The sequence below is a fragment of the Cyanistes caeruleus genome, chromosome 5 (assembly GCF_971803275.1).
Source record: "Cyanistes caeruleus chromosome 5, bCyaCae1.hap1.1, whole genome shotgun sequence".
Lineage (NCBI taxonomy): Eukaryota > Metazoa > Chordata > Aves > Passeriformes > Paridae > Cyanistes > Cyanistes caeruleus.
This window is the reverse complement of record NC_141705.1, coordinates 12,390,933-12,412,175: the sequence shown is the minus strand read 5'-3', so window position 1 is coordinate 12,412,175 and position 21,243 is coordinate 12,390,933. Positions and strand designations below refer to the sequence as shown.

General features: G+C 37.1%; 1 protein-coding gene across 8 annotated transcripts in view; it reads right to left on the bottom strand.

The window, feature by feature from the left end:
* JAKMIP1 (janus kinase and microtubule interacting protein 1) overlaps window positions 1–21,243 on the bottom strand; it is a 142,255-nt gene that overhangs the window by 48,955 nt on the left and 72,057 nt on the right. For all 8 annotated transcript variants that reach the window (XM_086889234.1, XM_086889228.1, XM_086889233.1 and 5 more), the window contains 6 exons: window positions 20,189–20,683; window positions 8,535–8,744; window positions 7,760–7,879; window positions 5,858–6,004; window positions 5,106–5,246; window positions 1,938–1,997 (listed from right to left, as the gene is read on the bottom strand). In XM_086889234.1, the coding sequence (XP_086745360.1) occupies window positions 1,938–1,997; window positions 5,106–5,246; window positions 5,858–6,004; window positions 7,760–7,879; window positions 8,535–8,744; window positions 20,189–20,683 (1,173 nt within the window). The remainder of the gene's footprint in view (window positions 1–1,937; window positions 1,998–5,105; window positions 5,247–5,857; window positions 6,005–7,759; window positions 7,880–8,534; window positions 8,745–20,188; window positions 20,684–21,243) is intronic.

Below are 21,243 nucleotides of genomic sequence, written 5' to 3'. Positions count from 1 at the left end.
ACTTTGCACATAAATTGTTTAAGTTAAAAACTGTTGGAAAACTGGGAAACACAGGTACCTTTGAGGATTTTGATCCTCACAGGACCACACAGGTGGCCTGGAAGGAAATAAGCCCATATGCCAGGACTGGATTTTAGAAGTTAACTCCAACTATGGTTAAACTGCGAGTCAGCACTGCATATAAATGTGAATATTCTACAGGTTTATCCACTGGCAGGTAATGACACACTAGTATTATTGATTACTTCTTTCACTGCTTAAGGAATAAGCTCATTTAGAAAGTTTAAATACAACTATATATAAACTATATATTAACTCTATTAACTAGTGTCTATATATGGTGTAACTACTACAGTACATATAATCCCATTCAATTTTCTCTTACAACTCTCTCCTTTTTCACAGTTTATGCTTTATAGTCCTGCTTTTCCTTTCAGGAGATAGTATCACATAGAATTTCAAATGGTAACTACAGCCATTGAAGAGCTAATGGACAGGGGATGGAATAATCTGTAGCAGATATTGCCCATTCTCTCCAATCCTCATGTTTTTCAACTCCTGCTTTGGTTGATAAGGAAAAGAAGAAGGGACCACAAAAGCTTCAGGTTTCTCAAGACAAAATTCAAAGGAAAGGTACAGAGACTACATCAGCTGAAGTTCTACTAACACAGAGCATTTTCAAGAAATAAATGCATATTTATTGAAGTTTTCAGCCTACAGAAATTCTCATCACCAGTTACCAACACCTAAAAATGGACTTAACTAGTTTTGTTTCACTATTTCACAATTTAGAAAATGACCTTACACATTTTATTTACAGACAGATAAAGGCTAATATATTAGAGAGAACTATAAAAAGTACAGTGTAAGTTACATACATATATATATTTACGATTGCATTCAGTTTTTAAAATCAGCTTCAAAACACAAATTTCCAGTTATACTACATCAAGAAAGAACAGTTTACACTTGCTATAAATATATTTGGCAGGATCTATTGTTACTTCTGATTTTTTTCTTTTTTCCTATGTAAAAGGCACATCATTATTAGAAACAGAATTTGAAGAAATTACCAGAGAAATAGAGTCCCAAAGGACAAATTTTTCAGAATATAGGCATTAGAGTGCAGAGCAATAAAAATGTACCACCTGGGGGTTACCAGGAATAGACTATGCAGAACACACTGGCACAAGGCACCCATTTATGACAGAATATATCTTAAGCTATCATATAGATGCTAATGATATCTCCACTCTTCATTTCCATTTTTTCCCTCTTACTCTATTTCCCACCTCCCACACACATGCCCCAGGCTGCTAATGTTTAACTTCACAAAAAACATTATTCAGCAAATTACTTTAAGCACGTTACAAGGAACTTTACAGGTACTTTCTGTAGCAAAACTTTTCTGATTTTATAATCTGAATTTTTGTCTTGAACTTTGTATTCTAGAGCAGAAAAGTTATTAGAGCATAACAACTGGAATTGTCTTACTACTTATATATCACATACAGAAATATTATTTCAGCAACATTGAAATTATATAAACATGAATTACTCTTTAAATGTGATTTAGCTCTGTGTTGGTACAAATAGTTTTTGTACCAAGGGGGTACGTTCTTAAAAACAGACTGAATATTTGTCTTTTGTAATTGTATTTGTTTCAAGCCACTAAGTCATTATGCCTCAAGCCACTTGAATATTTAGGTTACAGTGGCTGAAAGTGTAATTTTATTGTTTATTTAAAACAAACCCCAAAACAACATCACTTGTGTGAAGAAACTTTTGAATTACCCTAAAAAATGAAGCACTCACCAGAGTAAGCAGAAGAATTATATGGATTTTTCTCATTAAGCAGAGCTTTAAATTCAGGCAGTATTTGAAAGAGGTGTTGTTCACAGCAACAGAAATGCATGAAAAACCGAAGGTTTGCTCACCTTTGGAGGCTTCAGACTTTTCCTCCTCTGTTTTTTAGACCGCAATAACCGTTCTCTTTCCTAGAAGGAAAGAGAACATTTTGGTATGGGTTTGTTTTAAAACTATACTTAGATATGTCTAACACAGAGAAATATCATTAACATTTTCTTTAAGCCTCTGGTAAAGCTAACACGATGTCTTTATCCTTTTGAATAACACCATGTTACACCACACTGTACTGCAGCTTTATGCCTTTAGCAAACAAACCTTCAGCCATGTACTTCACGCATTTGATGGGAAGTTGGCAAGAAAAGGCTTTGTTAAATACTGAGTACAGATTTCTGACAGTTCTTCTGACTCTTTTACCGAGAAGCTCACTATGGAAACAGAATTCAGAGTGTCACTCCAGCGTTCGACCATCCTGAAGAAACAGGTCGGCAGCCAAAAATTAGTCCAGTCTTAGTAATTAAAAGTCATTATATCAGACATATTCTGAAACAGTGTTACATCTGACTTATCCTTGTTGGGCAAAAGTCTCAAATCCAAAGGCACTCTCAAGTCTGTCAACTTAGCCGCTGTCTTTTTTTCTACTCCGGCTTTGGTGCAAGATCACAATATACTATGCCATAACATGAGGAGGTCATGACTGGAAATGCAAGATTTATGTTCATCTAAATCCAAGAATACTGCCTTAAATTCCCAAGGAGAAGAGAAGGAAGAGAAGGTAAAAAAAAGCAAAGGAGCAAGCAAAAAAAAAACCCAACACAGGAGGCAGGTGCTCTGTCTTCTTGCTTTTTTCTGATTCTTTCCTTAGCTCTGTATCTTTGTTTGCAGCACCTCTATTTTTAAAAGACAGATTGCAGTTCCAAGTGCTTCTTTAGCAGTTATTGCTCACTGCATGGTATTATTCTATTCAGTTATTTGTTTTGCTTTCAGTTCAGAAACTGGAAAAATAGGAAGCTCACAGTAGAAATCACAATAAAATTATTTATCAGCACATTGTTCCAGGAAATAAGTTTTGGAAAATGCAAAATAACTGAGAGAAGTACAACAACTTACACAGCACCTTGAATACATGTGGGTTGAAAAATAAGGAAAGTAATGACTGCCAAGGTACAATGGTGCAGGTACTTCAAGCTGCAGAATAATGTAATATTTTCAGCTTAGAAAAACAGACAGTTGAATTTCACACTGTTAAATAAGAATGCTGTCTTCTCAGATCCTCACTTAAGGCACAGTTCCAGCTTTAAGTGGGGTATTCTGCCTCACAGGCAGGTGTCCAAACAAATGCAGTGCAGAATGAACAAACACTTCCAAAATCCCAGTCCTTCCTGTTTCTAATCTTGTTTGTAAGAAGACTGCTTAATTTACTGCCTCAATATAAACTGAGCTACTAGAACAATAATAATTCCAATTAAAAGTATCTTTTGCAGTCATTTGAGTTTACCTTGACAGGTTTCTTTTTAAGATTTGACCAAAACACCACTGTTGTGAGAGAAGTCATCTTGACAAGCTTTCAACAGCATCAAAGATACCCTACAGATGACGCTGTTAATCAGTTCAGACAACCCTACTGCCTAAGACTAATGTTCTTATTTCCGTGTATCATACTGGTCTCAGCTGGAGTTAAGCTGATGATTTTTATATTAACCAGATATGGGACATTTGGGCCATTCTTTGTAACTATGATACATTTTCAGTCTGTAGAGTAGAGGTGTGGTTTGGGCCAGAAAAGAGAGCTCAAAAGCAACAGTGCGCAGAATTCCACTGCATTCACATCAAAGGCAAAGGCTCAATTAGTTTGTACTGGAACCAAAGTTTCCTAGTCAAAAAAATTAATTAATTTCTGCAAGTGGAATAGTATCTGTAAATAGGAAACAAAGCAAAAATGAAACAGTATTTTAAAATATTTATTTATTTTACTTTCACACTAAACACAAGTTAGTATTATTTGACCAAAGTCAGGATACAATATATTTCCTCATATCACTATCTGAAACAGTAAAAGAGAGTCCTTTCACACCCACTTTGGACTGAAATATAAGTGAGGTTGTATCTGCCATATCCAGCACATCTAATGTCATATCACCATCCCTGTCTACGCAGTTTTATCTGGAAGCTAAAGCAGCATCGCTCTGTGGACCAGACCCTACATCATAGCATCTGAGTAACATCCTACTGCTTGTGACACTGCACAGAGATATTGAACTTTGGCACTGATTTCAGAGAAAAATCCTGGGTCAAAATCTCAGAGGAACTGCCAGGAACTGAGACAATGCTCCACATAGCACCATGACACACCTTCTTGTTTTTCCTTTTTGGTGCTTCTATTTTTATTTTCAATGATGTGTCCAATTGTTTCATTTTCTATTTAGACAGAAGGCTCTTAAATTCTTTTTATCATTTTGTAGCAGTCAGTAGTGCCACTTGAGATGTCTGAGTCTGCCTGAGCTCCAGATGCTGCTCCAGAATGGCAAGGGCTCTCAGAAATTATGTGTAATTTCTGCCAGCACCAGGAAGGTTTATCACAAATTGCACTAAACAGCACTAGACACCTCTAACACAACTTGAAAGATTCCTCATCAAACACAACTTGAAGGGTTCCTGATCAAACACTGCGAACATCTATGAGCATCACCTTCAGAAGCCTTCAGAGTCAGAGAGCAGCAGCTGTGCAATTCTAATCCTAAAACATGCTGCTACCTTTGGTTTGATGAACCACACAGAGTTCTCCCCATCTGTGTTAAATACAGCTTGTACGGCCAGCTCAGCTAGAGATGCTTAGCCAGGGGAAATTAACACCAGCAGGTTTCTTTCTTTAGGAGAATTTCTAGATCAGGGGAGTGCTTGGGTTTGCATCCAACACATTTTAGTCATTAAGTTTTGGAAAGTCTCCTTTACTTAAGTTCCTCATTTGTTGACAGCCAGTTTTGCAAGTAATGTCAGTGGGCTGATGATGCACCTTTCTTCACAAGCAGCTCATAATAGGTAAATATTTTTAATACAAAGATTCATACACATTCCAAAAAATTTCATTCGCTACCTGAGAAAAAAAAAAACAACCCTTTGACACCAAAGAACTATTTCTGTATCACTACTACAACTGGAGTTAAAACATTCCTCTCAAACAGTTAGCTTGCCTATAGATGTGTGTGCATGCACATGTGTATACCAGTCATAAACATTACCACTGTGAGATCATCAATAACATGCTGTTGTTCTTTGACTTGCAGTCTAAGGAATTCAATTTCTTGTTCCTCTCGTGTGCTGCTGAGATCATTCAGAGATGTGTGCCTCTTCAGTGCTGGTTGTGCAGATAACTTTTCTTTCTACAGAAACAGAAAACATAAAGAATGTTTTGAAGTGTCTTGTTGCAACAGGAGAAAAATTCTCATGTGTGATGTAACAACCAAGAATTATTTGAACCCATCAGTGCATACTCCACCAAAACACAAGGCCTCTTTCAAAAATAAACACCTCACATGCTATATGCCTCTGTGTTAATCTTTCACATAAGATATTCTAAAACAGAATCAAAGAACAGTCTGGGAAAAAAATTAGCAGACAAGTGAACTCAGTGATCTAGCATAGTGCATGCACTCAAATTCAGCTCTAACCTCTAATCATAAAGGCAGTATTTATTAAAGCCGATTTTTAGTCATAGCTTTTTACAGCCTGCAAAAACGTTTTATCTATCTGTGCTCCTTTCCCTTAATCAGTGTGAATTGATACAACACAAAGCACATGCCACTCTGAATTAAGAATATGAGTATTCAGCTGTATTGTCTGGATTTGACAGTTGCACCATCCCACCGTGGAGACTGATGTGTTTGTGTTGGAATAAAAGCCTCACACGCACTTCCACCTCAAAGTGACTGTGTGCAATGTGCTCTCATAACATGACGTCGGAGATGATTACTTACCAGAGATGGTTACTTACCAGTTCTACATTTTCCCTTGATAAATTTTTTATTTTCTCTTCCATTCTCTGGATACATTGTAACATGTCATCATTTTTTTTGCTCATCCTCTTATTTTTTTCTACCAAAGGCTTCAGCTGACTTTCTGTCTCCCGAGAACGTTTCAGCTGCAAATGGCAAAGGAACAAAGTTAGCTGTTAGTTTAGCTCTGAAGGAAAAAAAAAAACAGGTGTGTTTTCACTTGCCTTTCTTAATTCAGAAAGTTTAGCTCTTCTGCTAAATGGCATCCAACATAAACCATCACACTGAACTAAGAGCTACAGCAGTCCAAGCAAGTAAGATGTAACATTTCTGTATTGTCCGCCAAAACACTAAATCTGATCACTGGGTTTTGCTCTTGGCAAACACTTAAACATATCCATAGTGATTTCCTTATAAACTAATCTCAATATATATAAGCTTCTTGTAACCAACTAGGTCTCTAGACAAGTTGTTTTCACCAATTTAGCTATCCCTTAAGAGGAGGACACTTTTCCTCCTCTATTTTAAAAAATCCTTTACCTAATGCATAATTAGAGAAATGATAAAGTCAGCCAGAGGGCACAGATTCAATCTCAGCATTCTGCTGACATTTTCAAGCTGCTCAATTTTGCTCCTGTGGTTTTATGATGTTACACAATTATGTGAAGCAAATTACTGCTCTTCCTTGCAGTGTGTATTCAATATTTCACTGTTTTCACTCCATGAGCTGTTTTGTTTGGAAAAAAATACCTATTTTTCTCAGTCAAAAGATTTTAAATTTGCTGAGTTTTATGTGGAAAGGAGAAAGAGATAATATTTTTTTCCTGAGATAAACTCACTGAGTATTTGGTTTTCTGTTTCATTCTTGAGAAAATTACTTTTCACCGTGCTCAATCACATGGCCTTACTGATACTACTGATGTTATGTGTACTACTGTTTCATAATATAAAACCTGCTCTAGATCTCTTTCAAAATACACTTCTCATGCCACTGAACCTAGAACCAAGAAGAGCACTTGACTGAGTCATACATGCCCTCCATCTAGAGGGACACTGAAGGATACATGACAATTCTTCAGGGATGTTTTGAATTATTTAGGCCCACAGAAAGGATTAATAAGGAGGAAGATGTCAAAGTTTCACAAAGACATCAATGTTTCACTCATCTATAGGGCTGAAACACAGCACCACTTCAGCCCTCAGCATAATTTTAGAATCAGATACATAGGTTCCATCTTTTAGAATGAAAAATATTTTATACTGCTACTAAAATTAGACCATTAAAAGACATGTGTAAAAATTCCTGTTGTGAAACTCACCTCCCATTGCAGTCCATGGGAGTTTTACCACTAACCTCAGTACAAGCAATTAAGTAGTGATAAAGGCTAATAAAATTCATTCTTAAAATTCATGTCATATCCTTTCTTGTGTAAGTTACTATCCCTCTCCTAGGATAATTTCACCTACTTAAGAGACTTCCCTTGAGAAATGGCAGATTTTTCATCACTAGCACAAAAAAGCTTTTTTAACTCCTAGCTAGCACAAGCATGTCACAAAAACAAAGTTCAGAAGGATGAATACAGCAATTTAAGTGCATGGATTATGCATGTTTTACACATCATTACACTGTGCTACAGGCAATATCCTAGTCAATTTGATTACTATGACCCCAAAGTAAATTTGTGAATTTTTACTTTTGGGGAACAGGAAAGATTCCACCCATGTGTTCTATGGTCAGAAGATTAATTTCTATAGAAATCTCTGTTACATTTAGATATAATTGACTGAGACCAACCAGGACTAATTTGTAAATTATTTATAACACTGACTTTCCAGCATTCAATCTTTTGCCATAAAGATGCCCTCCCAGTCACCATCTGTGTTATTACTAATTAATTTACCAGTTCATTTCTTTCATCTGCTAGGAGAGTATTTCTGTCTTCCAGCTTTCTTATTACAGCATTCAGTTCAGCGATTTTTAACTGGAATCTCCGCACATCTCGTTCATCCAGATGCTGCTCCTTTACATTAAAAACATACAGATTTCTAAAATTACTTTTTGTAAAACGTACTTACTGTACAAACTTACTGTATACAGTTTAATATCATGGCTTAGCAAGTGTATTGTGTAAATTTAGAACATACTCTTACATCAGTGTCTGTAAAACTTACTATAATTAACTGAAACACTAAATAATAACATCCTGGAAAATGCTTCATGAACAGCGTCTTCTGAAACAATCAGAAAAGCAACTAGCTAGGTAAATATTTCATATATATCAGGTGACTTCTCACCAGATTTTTTTACTCTCAGCTAAAATAGTTCTAGTGTAAAGGACATCGACTGAAAGCACATGGCTCAGTATTTGAGAAGTATAGTACCTATTTTTAATGGTTAAAATATTCCTAAAGTAATGAAATAGTGAGAAAATACTGAGGTTCACAGTTCAAGATCACAGTGTAAATTCTAGAAGTTCTATATCCACAAATTTCTCAATATTCTTTGCAATTTAAGAGGTCCAAGAAGTTTTTAAATCTTCAGTAAAACAGCACAGTGCAGCACGAGGCCTTTTACCATTAACTGGTCTTAGTAGTAATCACAAAACCCATGTAAACACCCAGGGAGCTGAAACATCCAGAGCTGGACTTCAGCTTCAGAAAACACCGTCTTCTTACCGGACTTCCCATCAGTTCGCTGATATCTCCTACTCCTGCAGGAAGCTCCCTCTTAGGACTGCTGTGGTATCGCTCTGCCTCCTTCACTTGGACAAGCTGTTCATCCAAAGCTTCTTTCTGAAGGAGCAGTTTCTGTGTATGGCCTGCCTGGACACCAAGGTCCTTCTCCAGAGCCAGAATCACCCTGTCTTTGCCTTTTATCTCGTCCATCTGTTAAAGAAATAATGCATGAATGAAGTTTCTGTAACATCCCCAAGTGCTCACTGCATGAAAATACACAAATTTGCAAAAACAAAGTTCTGTGTCTTTCAGAACTGCACCAGCACTGAAACTGTGGCTGCCAAAAAGAAAATGTATCTCCTTTGTAGTCTTTTTCTCTATCCTCAAAAAAGGTTCAGCCTTCACTTGATGAAGAATTTTCTTGGTCCAAACAAACAAAACCAGATGCAAACATACAGTGAAACAGAATACATAGACACTGAAAACATCCACTTCATCTGAGGATACACACTTCTATATGGAGAAGAAAAATCTGCCTTCACTTTGTTTCAGTGAAGAAACACAACTAGTACAACATAAGACAAACACACCCTTTAAAACTCACCTGGGCTTTGTTTCAAAACTTGAGCCACACACATTTGCCCCATGTTGACTCCCTCTTTATTAGTGAATATCACGTGTGGTGAATCTCTTCACAGACATTTAAAATTAGTAGTATATACATGCACAATATTTAAACTTAAAATCTTAAGCATACCTATGTATTTTATGTGCCCTTGTTGTAAGATTTGAATGAGAACTAGTCTTTGTGTTGAAGGAAAAAAGTAAGTGCACAGAGACCATTAGAATAAAGGGCAGGAAGAAACAGTTCTTAAACACCCTCTCTGGTTACTGAACTGTGTGTTCACACATCTCCATACCAAATAAAGCACATTGCTCACACTGATCTACTGCAGCTCTCATAGGATTTGTCCCTCACAGCATCAGTGTTAAATTCACTTTGGTACTATTCCAAATGCCAGAGGAAGTGACAATCTGCAGCAGTTACTATAGAAACAGATTTCTTAACAAGAACGTTAACCATTAACAATATATTGGAACTGTTCTGTATCTCCTCAGTTTACAAAACTGTTTTCCTGGCCAACACAAATGCATGGAATTTTGTAAGTAAGAGTATTATAATCTTATTTGAAAAATAAAATAATGAACTGGTTAAATCACATGTTTGTTGTTTATTATAGTTCTACATCCATAGAAGTCCTTTATGTCAAGTTACACCAAAAGAAAAAATAAGGAAAAGAAAAAAAAGACATACCAGAAGTAATTTATAGTTCATTCAAAGTGATTTACAGGATTAACACAATGAGATTACATGATCAGATGCAATTTGCTTCTTCAGGATTCTTGTCTTAATCCTCTCATAGCCTACAAAGCACGTGAAATTAGTTTGTGTACAGAACCTGACTGGCAGGAGATGGCTTGGCTGAACCATGATCAAAGATAAAAAGGTCAGATTTGAAGTGAATAAACTGGTCTAGACTAGTCTGAAATTCTAACTGGAACTGACAAATATTGGTTCTGATGGAGATTTCTTCTCTGATTTAGAAAAGTTGCTATGTCCCAACTCCTTATACAGTAAATTAAAAAAATACTTCCCAGTATGTCAGCTTGCATTTGTGAGAATTCCAAGTATGCCAAAAAAGGCCTTGCAGGAAAAGAATGCCGTTTTTATTAATGGAAGTATTTGCAACATGCAGGATTTCAGAGGGACGGTGCAGTGAACAACAATGACAAAAATTAAGCAGCTGCCTCATTTACTGAATGCTGTCTGTCAGGCACACTGATCTATCAGGGAGCCCTTGGGAGGAAAAAATGTCATGTAACTAAATACTGTGGGCAGTTTTGCTTTCAATTACACAGGTGTTTACACTGAACATCCATGTAATTGACACAGGAATTTGCCCAGGCAGGAACACATTCAGTAAGACCCAAACTTACATACACAGCCCTAATTCAAGGTACTCAATTAGTAGCATATTTTGTACTCTTCTTGTTCTCACAGCTTAATGGCAAATGCAATGACATAGGCTTTAAGTTGGAAGAAAAAAGGAAAGCAACAATATTGGTAGGTCTGCTACTTGAACTGACGCAGAACTGATCCTTTGGAACAGATGTGACCAGTGCAGTCACACCCATGTCACCCTCCTCTCATGCTTCCACTGATCAAAGCACACAAGCTCACACAAATTAGAAAGAAATGCCACGAAAGAGCATGGCTTTGAGGTGAGGGTTAAGGGAAACCATAATTCTCCTCAGCTTTTCCTACTACTCTTTTTCCTACCACAAAAATCTACATGTGGTGAATTTTTCAGAAAACAACAACTGTCCCATGTTTAAGTCAAGCATAAAAGTCTTTGAAAGACTGATATAATAAAATAGCAATGACTGCAGATCCTGTTTTTATTTTGGGTTTCCATTTTAAGTTACAGGTATGCACTAGAGAACCTCTTACGTAAACGTGCACACACACACAAATATACAGAACACTGCAATAGCACTTGGTTTTTATCTGCACAGACCACCAGAACAAAGAATTTCTAAGCAACTAACTTACCACAAATTGGTAAAGATGATCAGAACTGCACCAAGAATGCCTCCAAATTGTGCATCAGAAGCATGGGGGTCAGTATAATTGTGCTCTCTTCAAGGGGATGATTGCACCCTTTATTCATTCAGTGGAACTGCATCAACCTAGTTAATGTCTCAATTTTCCTACATCTGCTGCAATCTGATCCTAAGACTTACTATCTTTTTCAGCCTTGCCTGCTTTCTTAAGAGAGAGTACAAATTGGTCCAGAGTGGAAAAAAAGGAAAGTAATTATTTTACAGCAGTGCAACCTCTGAGTTCCATGTGGAAGAGAGGGTATGTCAGGGGCCCAGGAGGCAATGGAAGAGGAGTCACATAACTAGGAAAAAGAGAGATGGTTTAGGTTTAAAGTGAACATAAGCTGCCATACAAAAAACTTTAGTTTAGCCTAGTATTATATATTCTCATAGTTGTAAAAGCTCAGACAAAGTCTCCATGTCAGTTCTGTTCCACTGGAGAACCACTGGAGCCACAGTTTGTTACATGAAGGAAAAAAAAGTTGGCAGCATAAAGGCCAGCCAACTGATGTAATTAGATATGGATTAGGTATGTATTTTAGACATAGGTATTATGATCTCTATTTTAGTGGGGAGAAGCCTATCTGCATATCTTCCATTAGGCAAATGAAAATCAAAATGGATTAATCCAGCTTCCCTGTTGCTTGCTATTTTAATCTAGCACATGTTGTGGGAGCAGCAATGTTGTAGCCAAGACTGTCTAAGAATCTACATGGCCTTGGAGAGTTGGAGTATTTTTTATTAGACTAAGTGACAGAGTAAGAATGATAAGAAAGCTTTCAGGCACAGAAGCCCTTCAGCAGATTGGATTAAGAAGTGTTTTCATGTTTTCTACCATGGCACTGTACTTGAAGGACCAGCATGTGACAACTGGAACCTGTGTGCACCAACTCCCACCACTGCTTCCACGGATTCTTGCCTGCTCTGAAACTCATTTGAGACCTCTCAACAAGATACAGAGGATAGATACCATCTTTTCTTCCAACAAATTTAGCACAAATTTTAATCCCAATCATGCATTGGGATCACACATATTGTATAAATCAAATGCATAATCCCAGAAATTCCTTCCAAGTGTTGTTTAGGTTTCAAATTTGTTCTCTGCTTAAAACAAATTTACCCACTTTCTGCAGCTACCAAGGAAAACAGGGTCACATGAACTCTTTTATATTATCTTTTGAATGGATTTTAAAGTACTTTAGAACACTGCTTATTTTTCTTTATGCATTTAAGGGTGGTACAAGACAGTACAAAAAGTCTGTGGTAGGAAGGCAGTGGAGCAACATGAGGTTAGAAGGTATTCTCAATTATAGGCCTTGAGAAGAAAAGTAGCAGAAATACCCTCTAAAAGAGGATTTAAAGAAAATAAGATCATTCACAAACAGCTGCAGGGGCAAATTACTGAGAAATCACCTTTAGCAGCATAAGTAACTCTTGGTTAAAATTAGAGCTTCTTAAATATGATTTTTTCAGGGGTTTGTGCTGCCAAATGTTAGATGCTGAACAGAGACACTAACCTGCATTGTGTCAAGGAAGAGCTAGCACTTACAGCCTGTGTCAACATTACCCAGGTTCCTGAGAACATGTATCTAACTGCCCCCTTACAGCTATGAGAAATGAGCAGAAATGAGTCTTTTAATAATATTTATCAAACATGAAAGAGAACCAAGCCAGTCATTAGAAAAAGCATCCTCTGCCAATTATGCCACACTTCAATGGCTACAGTGAAAGAAAATCAGAGACCTTTGGGGGAACTTTAGTCTCTCATGAAGTTGAAAGAGAAATTCCCAGGGAATTAAAAGCCACATCTATCAAGGCAGTGACACATTCAGTTTCCAAAGTGGAAAAAGCCAGCTGCTGCATTGCCAAGTGTAAGACCTTCCTTTTTACCCATCCTTGTCAAAGTTATCTCCTAGCCAACTGCAGAACAAAATTCTACAGTGCTCTTCTCCAGCAGAAATTTAATTAACCTATAAACTAAGTGCCTGACACTGAAAATAGAGCTATCATGACAGAGGGATTGCTGGTTACTATGAAGAACAAAAAAAAGATGCTACTTAAAAAAAAACAAAAAACAAACAAACAAAAAAAAAACAGGTAAAGATTGAACCAAAAATAATTAACATCTTTTACATTTATAAAGGGGCACTAAGACCTAGCAACAATATCCCAAGCTAAAAGCTTGTGTGGAGAAAAGAATTACAATATTCCAGAGTTGTATACAGTATTCCCTACAACAGGCACAGTCAGCTATTTAAATAAATGTTTCCTGACTATTTGGGAAACTTAGGGGGGAAAAGAACAAGAGATGCCAACCATTCAGTGCAGTAATAAGGGTCACAGACAGAAGTGGATAGGATTTAGTCTTAATTTCATGTGTAATTTTTCTAAACCAACAGTCAATAGTTACCTCCAGTAGCTTTTCCCACATATTTTTCTTAAGTGTGGAAATTTCATTAGAAGTTTTGATAAATTATCACTGATATATTAGGAAACACCACATGGGCAGAAAATTCCAGAACTTACTGATAAGAAGTTTCTCATGTCTCAAAAGCCAGTTACAACCTCTGAAACTGGATTTTTCCTACTGCCTATCCTACGTGTTCATTGACAGAACTGTAATGAACAAGTAGACAAAAAGATAAAAATGTAGCAAAACTAAGTAATACAAACTTTAGGATTTCTTTTTTTGTCCTGGTTCTACACCATATGTTACTTTTGTGGGGTTTTAATCCTGTTCCATATTTTGTAAGGAGACATAGCAATCAGATTTGTGACCTTCCTAACCTTTTAAAAAATATTAAGAACAAACATAAAATGCTGAGCCTGTGCTATGAAAAAGATTTTGTTATATCTGCTTGATTCAGAGAAAAAACAATGTCTGGCTGGAATGCTGCCCTGCGAGCTCCTAAGAGAAGAAGTATAAATCTTCAGAGGACAGAAAGCCAACTATTATTTGCAGTCCTACAAAGCTGGAGGTGGTGGGTCTCTCCTGCAGATTAGCTCAGCCTTGGAATTCAGCTGAAACACGTGTCTGAAACAGATGGCAAAATCCAGGGAACAGCCCACAATTTGATATCAGCAGCTGTGTGTGAAATACATGCGGGGTTAAGCGGCCAAGAAGAAGCACGCTGCAGCTCTACCCAACCGCGCACAACTGCCTCAGATGATTCAAAGCTCAGCTTTCCAGTCTCAAAATTTGAGACTGGTTAGGAATCAAAACTCCTGCACATGTGCCATTGCAAAGTGAAGTGAGAAAAGCCAGGCTCCACCCTTCTCCTCAGGCCAGCAGGGAGTGCCCCTGCCAACCCTCCCTCGCCTCCAGAATTTTCAGAGACAAATGTCTCTGCATTGCCCTAGCGATGAAAGTAACATAAATATACAAATTCCACCCCCTTAAAATGGCAAAATCCTAGTAATGGTAATGCAGGAGAACATGAATGTTATCAGAAAACTGTTCCCATCAGTAGGTAACCTGGGGTTCAGTGGAGCATTAAACTTTTGCTTCTATTATTTTTCATGTCAATTGCCCATATGAAGAAATGGAATGCACTGTTCCCCAAATTTGTAGATGATACCAAATTCAGGGAAGCTGTTACCACCTAGAGGATAGGAAAAGCATTCAGAGGAACTTTTTGACACGCTGGAGAAATGAGCCAAGAAACCCTCATAAAGTTTGTGTAAGAAAGATACAGTGTCTGGCCCCTGGGAGAGCTCAAGCGCCCACAACAGTTGGACACCAATTGAAGCTGGCAGTTTTGCAATGGGAAGAAAGAAAAGAGTTAAAATAGACAAAAGGAAAGATCTTTGCATCCTGTAGGGCAAGTTGGATATGGGTCAGTGGTGAGAGCTTGCAATGAATGAAGTTAACTTGATACTGGGCCAAACCAGGAGGGCTGTACCAGAAGAGATTCAGCCTTTTATTGAGCATATGGGAAACTACACCAGGAGCACCACAGCCACTTCTGGGCTCCCCAGCACAAAAAAAAAGAAGGTATGACAAACTGGCCTAAGTGCCCTAGAACTGGAGGAAGGCCAGGAAGACCACTATGGGGCAGCAGCACCCAGCATTGAAGGAATGGTGAAGGGGCCAGGCTTTCCCAGCCAGCAGAAGGAAGCAGGCAGGATGTGTTGCAGTGGTGGATATCCATTCAGCCATCCAAAGGGGAATACAGCGATGAACAAGGATATGTTTCTCCAAGATACACAGCAAAAGTACAATAGTGACAATCAAAAGAAGAAAGAAATCTCACAGTGACTGGGCTTTAGGGCAGGCTGTCACTGTTGAACTCCATCCTGGGAGGTTTTCAAACTGAGCTGGAGGGAGCCCAGAGCAGCCTGATCCAACCTTCAAAGCAGCACTGCTTCAAAGCAGAACACTGGACCAGCTGACCTTGAGAGGATCCTCACCATCTGAATTTTTCCATGATTGTATTATAGTCCCAATGCTAAATCATACTAAAGACATAGACACCTTATTAGTATTAGTATAATCCATACTAAGGAGAGACAGACAACCATATCAAGAGTTGTGCAAGGTTAGAAAATATGAAATTGTGAAGGACACGAGTTTAAGTTTTTGCTGTCCTAAACTGGAGCAACCTAATTCTTAATTCTGAAAAAAATATTTTCAGAAGCCTTCACTTAATCATGAGATGCTGTGTTACACACAGACACAAAACTGAACTATTAGTGTTTTAAAAAATCAATATAAATGATACATGAGCTTATTCCATAGCAGGGTTTTTCTCTTGAAGAGAAGTTTCAGTGAAACTTACTAGATTTCTACCTTTAAAAACTGCTTGATCTATTAGTTTGAATTATATTCTTTCATGTCTTGCATTATATTTATTTGGGAAACACCAGACAGAAGTGTTCCACACTGGAAAGAGTTATTTATTTATTTATGCAGCAATATAATTCAGACAAAGGAGATTAAGGACACTTAAATAGTGCATCTGTCTCCATAAATCACTGCTGATCAGGAACTTCTGAAAATCACCCCTTGAAAACAACGTCTTTTACTTTGATGCAAAGAAAAATTTTAGCAGCAAAAGGATTTTTTTGCCTTGTAAATATGAATCTGAAGTACTGTCACATTGCTCTTCAGACAATTTTTATAAGGCTACTTGAAAATACAATTAAAATATGCAAATTTAATTCATCTGGTGTACTATGTGCCATTTTAAACAGGAACCTTATTGTACATCTAATACAATCAGTGGAATCTTAATGATTTTGTGGTTAAGAAAATTGGGTCTATTTTATATTGAAGTATTTCAGTTAATTTCAATTCAAGCTGCTAAAGAGTATTTAGGAAGACCATATGTGTAAAGATTTTAACAGGGTAGAATGGTATTTAGCTGTAAAATAAGTAAGAGGATTGGTGTTAAAGACATTTCCAATAAAAGAAACAGTGTTTACTGAAATATACACCACAAAATGCAGGGTTCAAGTGTCATTTGTTCATCCCAAAGTTTAAATATTATATTAAGTATTCACAAAATAAACATTCAGATTTTTTCTTATTCAACCAATACTAAAAATTATTAGATAGGTGATGCCATAATTCAATATCCTTTTAATGACTGGGCTTTTGCATTTCTTTTCCAAGGCAAGCACTACAAAGCATCCATTAATCTCCTTTTGCCGCTGCAAAAACAGCACCTAGAGAAATGTGCCTTGCAAAGTAAGGGCCTGCTTAAAAACGGTGTCCAAGGGGTCCCAGAATGAATGCAACCCCTAAGTAACTAACATGCTATAGTATAACTAAGAACCTCGAAGTAACGTGCTATAGTCAATAGCCATGGCTCCCCTCCCACCTGTGCTGGGAACAGAGTAAGGCTCGTCTGACCAACAATGTCAGCAGGCAATTTCAGGATTGTCAGGCAAAAGAGAGCAACTTTACTTACCTCTGAAAAGTAACCTCTAACCTGATTTTAGAGCCAAGTAAGTCAGTTTAATGGCAAGATTAAGCAAGGCCTAAGAAAAATTGGCTGAAATTGCTATTTTGTGTACTTGTATACAGTTCACTCTGTGGAGCAATGCAACTGTTCAGACTCAACTACTCAGCAAGCATGGGCTGAACAAAATAAGTAACAGCTGTTCTTGCTTCCTTATCTTATTCTCCAACATGCCTCTTTATTTTCAAGGTATCCACTTCATTTGTCCCTCCAGTTTGTTACTAGCCGTTTTTACTCCTGGTTTCATAGCTTCCAGCACGTTGTGCTGATGCATATATACAACAAGGATGTATTTTCTTGGAGGGTGGGGGAATAAAATCCACAGCAATTAGCATTCCTTAAATGAATGAAAACATTTATACCACTTTTACATTTTCAATTACAGGAAATGAAAAAATTATCAAAATCATATCACAATATGATTTCATACTGCATATAGAAAAGGTGTGTTATTTTTTTGCCAAATAGGTATTTTACTTTCTCTTATTAAGCACTAGGACCTTAGTCATTCAGTCTTGTTTCTCTTGAGATTTGTTGGGTATTTTTCATGGCTCAATTCAAAACTGTGAGAACAATCACCAAATTGATTCACCATATTTTAAAAAATATAGTTAATAAATTATATCCATATACACATAGGCAATGGATTTTGGTTTTTTTCTTTTCTCATAACTTATTTTTTAATAACAGCTAAGAATTTTACGATTTTAGTCAGATTAGTCAAGGCTCTTAAAGTTAATGGCAAAATATGATTTTTTTTTCTAGCTGCAATATCTGTAAGAAAAACATTCACAAAAGTAATCTGTGATCTGAAATGCAAAATAAATCAGCCAAGTCTGACAAGACAATCAGCCTGCATCCTGAATTACTCTATCTGAATTTGAATTACAGTATGGCCAGCCCATTTAGGTCATTAATCCCAAAGATGCTGGTTTCTTAATAGTGCCACAAAACACTGCACACATACAAATGAGCACATTAATTGAAGCTCAGTTACAGAACTGTGCTAATATTAATAACACTGCCTTTCACATTCTTATCATTTAATCTCACAGAATGGTAGAATGGTAGAAACCAACCAAGAGCCCCAAGTCCAGAACTGATAGGATTAATCTGGAATTGAAGCATCTCTGGAATTAATTAAATGGAGGGGAGAGGAGAGAAGGAAATATCCAAATGATCAGATTCTAAAATCCCACATGCTCTCTCAAAGGAAAAGAGAACCTATCTAGGAACCCTGCGGTATTTTTACCTCATCCCAGAGTTAAAGCCTGCCCTGTGCAATAATAACTACCTAAATTCCTAAGAATTCCTAGAAGAAACTTCCTTCAAAAAACCCTACAAACCACTGAATTTAAGGAAAAAATTGATATTCATTATATGAAAGGAATGGAGGCACTAGAAGGCAGCACCAGACTCATGGAGGAGGATACAAACATTTCCTGAGAAAGCCCATGAAACCAGTGGCAGGCTTCCTCTGGTGTGGGAAAAGGAAACAAGAGTTACCTACACTCCTTCCCAATATATTCACCTTTTTAGATGTACTGAGTACCACAGGTCCAGCAAGGCTACAATTAAAATTTTGAATGACTTCACAGGATCTTTTCTAGTGCCAGACAGAAAACAGAGTGCCCTTCTTTATCACCTTTGCACAACAGCAGGCTGAAAACCTCTACTCTTGAAAGTGAAGAGCTAAATGTTTCCTTTTAAACCTTTCTTGGAGGAGGTTAAATTCATTTAGAAAATTGTGTCCAGTAAAACATATGCCACAATGTATCAATCTTCTCTCTTCTTTAATACTTTTTATAATTGTCTGTACTTCATAGCCAAAATTTTAGAATTTAACATTTCTAATACAGAACAAAATATGAAAGAAATACGCTTGCAGAAACTCTACACTGTCAATCTTTGCAATGATCTTAATTAATAAACAAAATGATACCCCTGAGATTCGATCAACATCCAATTAATTTAAAGCATAAATATTTATTGCATTAAAAGCTTTCATTGTCTCAGACAGAAAATCAGCAGCATTAAACAATATTACAGTTTTTATCTTGTCCTTATCCTAACTTTTCCTAAGGAATACAAAAAATAAGAGGTCATTTCTGTGCAAATTCAAACCAACAAGATATTTTCCTAAGGAAACTGATGTTTCATTCTATTAAAAGTTTGTACTATTTGACATAATATAAATATTATACTTCTCGTATTTTTTTATTTTATTTGCATAGCTATCATACTGCTAGTTTTTGCAGATAAACAATTACATAAATACATATATATATGATACATATATATACATATATGTACACATATATATATATACATGTATTATATAGAAAATATCATGTTACTAAACAGAAGTGTCATTTGATGAAGACCTCTCTAAATGCATTACTGTGTACAGTCCATCTTAGATTCCTTTTATTTTACAAAGCTGAATAATTTGGGGCACCCACTGTCAGGAAATATGGCCTAGATTTTGATTTTATACAAACAGCATAGTCTGCCATCTGTGCTGAAGTCCTAGGATCTATGAAGCGTGTAAAAAGGCCCTAACTTTACTGGTGCAATAGAAAAAACACAAACTCTGAAAGGGCAACAATGCTTGAAACTGAATGACCTGGATAAAGATGCAGAAGAAGTAAAGAGACTGTCTTGTTTCAGCACAACCGGTTCCTCCAATTTAAATATAAAAACTCTACATTAATTTAATGTTGCCTCTCTCAAGGCATTCTTGCATTGTCCAATGAACAATCCCTGACTTGTTTTGATCACCAGGAGTGTAGCTGTGCAGCTAGGAAGGGGAAAGTCTATTTCTTTGATCCATTGAGAAAATTCATCCTGGAAAGTCTTGGTTGACTTCTATTCTGTTTGGTGGGACATAAATAGCAGCCTGTTGTAGCACTCAGCACTGATGGAAGATACCACAGCCAAAGGTTGCTTTGATATTTATGGGCACATAGAGAAACATACCAATACCTGCTATAAACTGAAACAAGCAGCGTCACTTAATGAACTTACCAGCCTGCGGATCTCCCTCTCACATTCCCGCTTTATTCTATTGATCTCATCCTGGTGGGACTGATAAGCTGTGCGCAGGTCCGCAGCCTTCATTTTATCTGCCTGCATAATGTTGTTCAGAGCTTCTTCAAGCTGCTTTTTGCCAGATTTCAGCTCCAAGATCTCTTGTTGCAGCTTCATTCGTTCCCCATCGAACGATTTGCGAGCCTCCTCCTTTGCCTCACTCAGCAGCGCCGTCTTCACTTTGTCAGCCGCCCCGTCCCGCAGGACATTGACTGTAGACTGCAAACGCTGAATTTCACCATCTTTGATTTTCACCATTCTTGCCACCTCCTGCTCGTGCTGCCGGATCAGTAGCTCTCTGACACTCTGAAGTTCCTTCATTTTCTCCTCATGGAGCTTGGCTTTCAGTTCAGAAACATAAGCAGTGTGCTTATGCTGCTCCTGCTCCCTTTCTTGTTTAACTTCTTGGATTTTTTCTCTCAGTTTACCCACCTGGAACAAAACATAAAATATTGATTAACAAGCACCACTCCACTTTTTAAAGTCACCAAGGAAGCGCTGCTTCTAAACTGTTCTTAAAAACCTATCCTGAATATTCAAAAGCAAAGACTGCACACCTCTCTCCAGTAAACAAGTTGAGAAGCAGGGCTGGAAAAAGGCCATGTGTATGTCAAGCAATCTGCTTTAGGGATGTGCAATTGGCAATGAGTTCTCACAGGTTTAGGGAATAAAATAAAATCAATCAACATACAATCTAGCTATCTCCTTATTTCCTATACCATTCTCCCATACCAGAACATTCTCACCCATAACCCTCTACCAGCAGATGAAAAGTGAATCGAACAGGGAAAAGACTTTGTGTTTATGCTGGAAATACTTTTATTTTGGATTTCTTAATTTCTTAGCTATTTTAATGGGAAAATCCTTATTAGATAAGCAAAAAAATTGTCCTTTTGAAAAATCAAGTCTACTCAATGGGCCTCAGATCTCACCCCAAAACTGAGACTATTCATATCCCCAGACATTTCAGAAAATATAGGCCAGTGAATCTA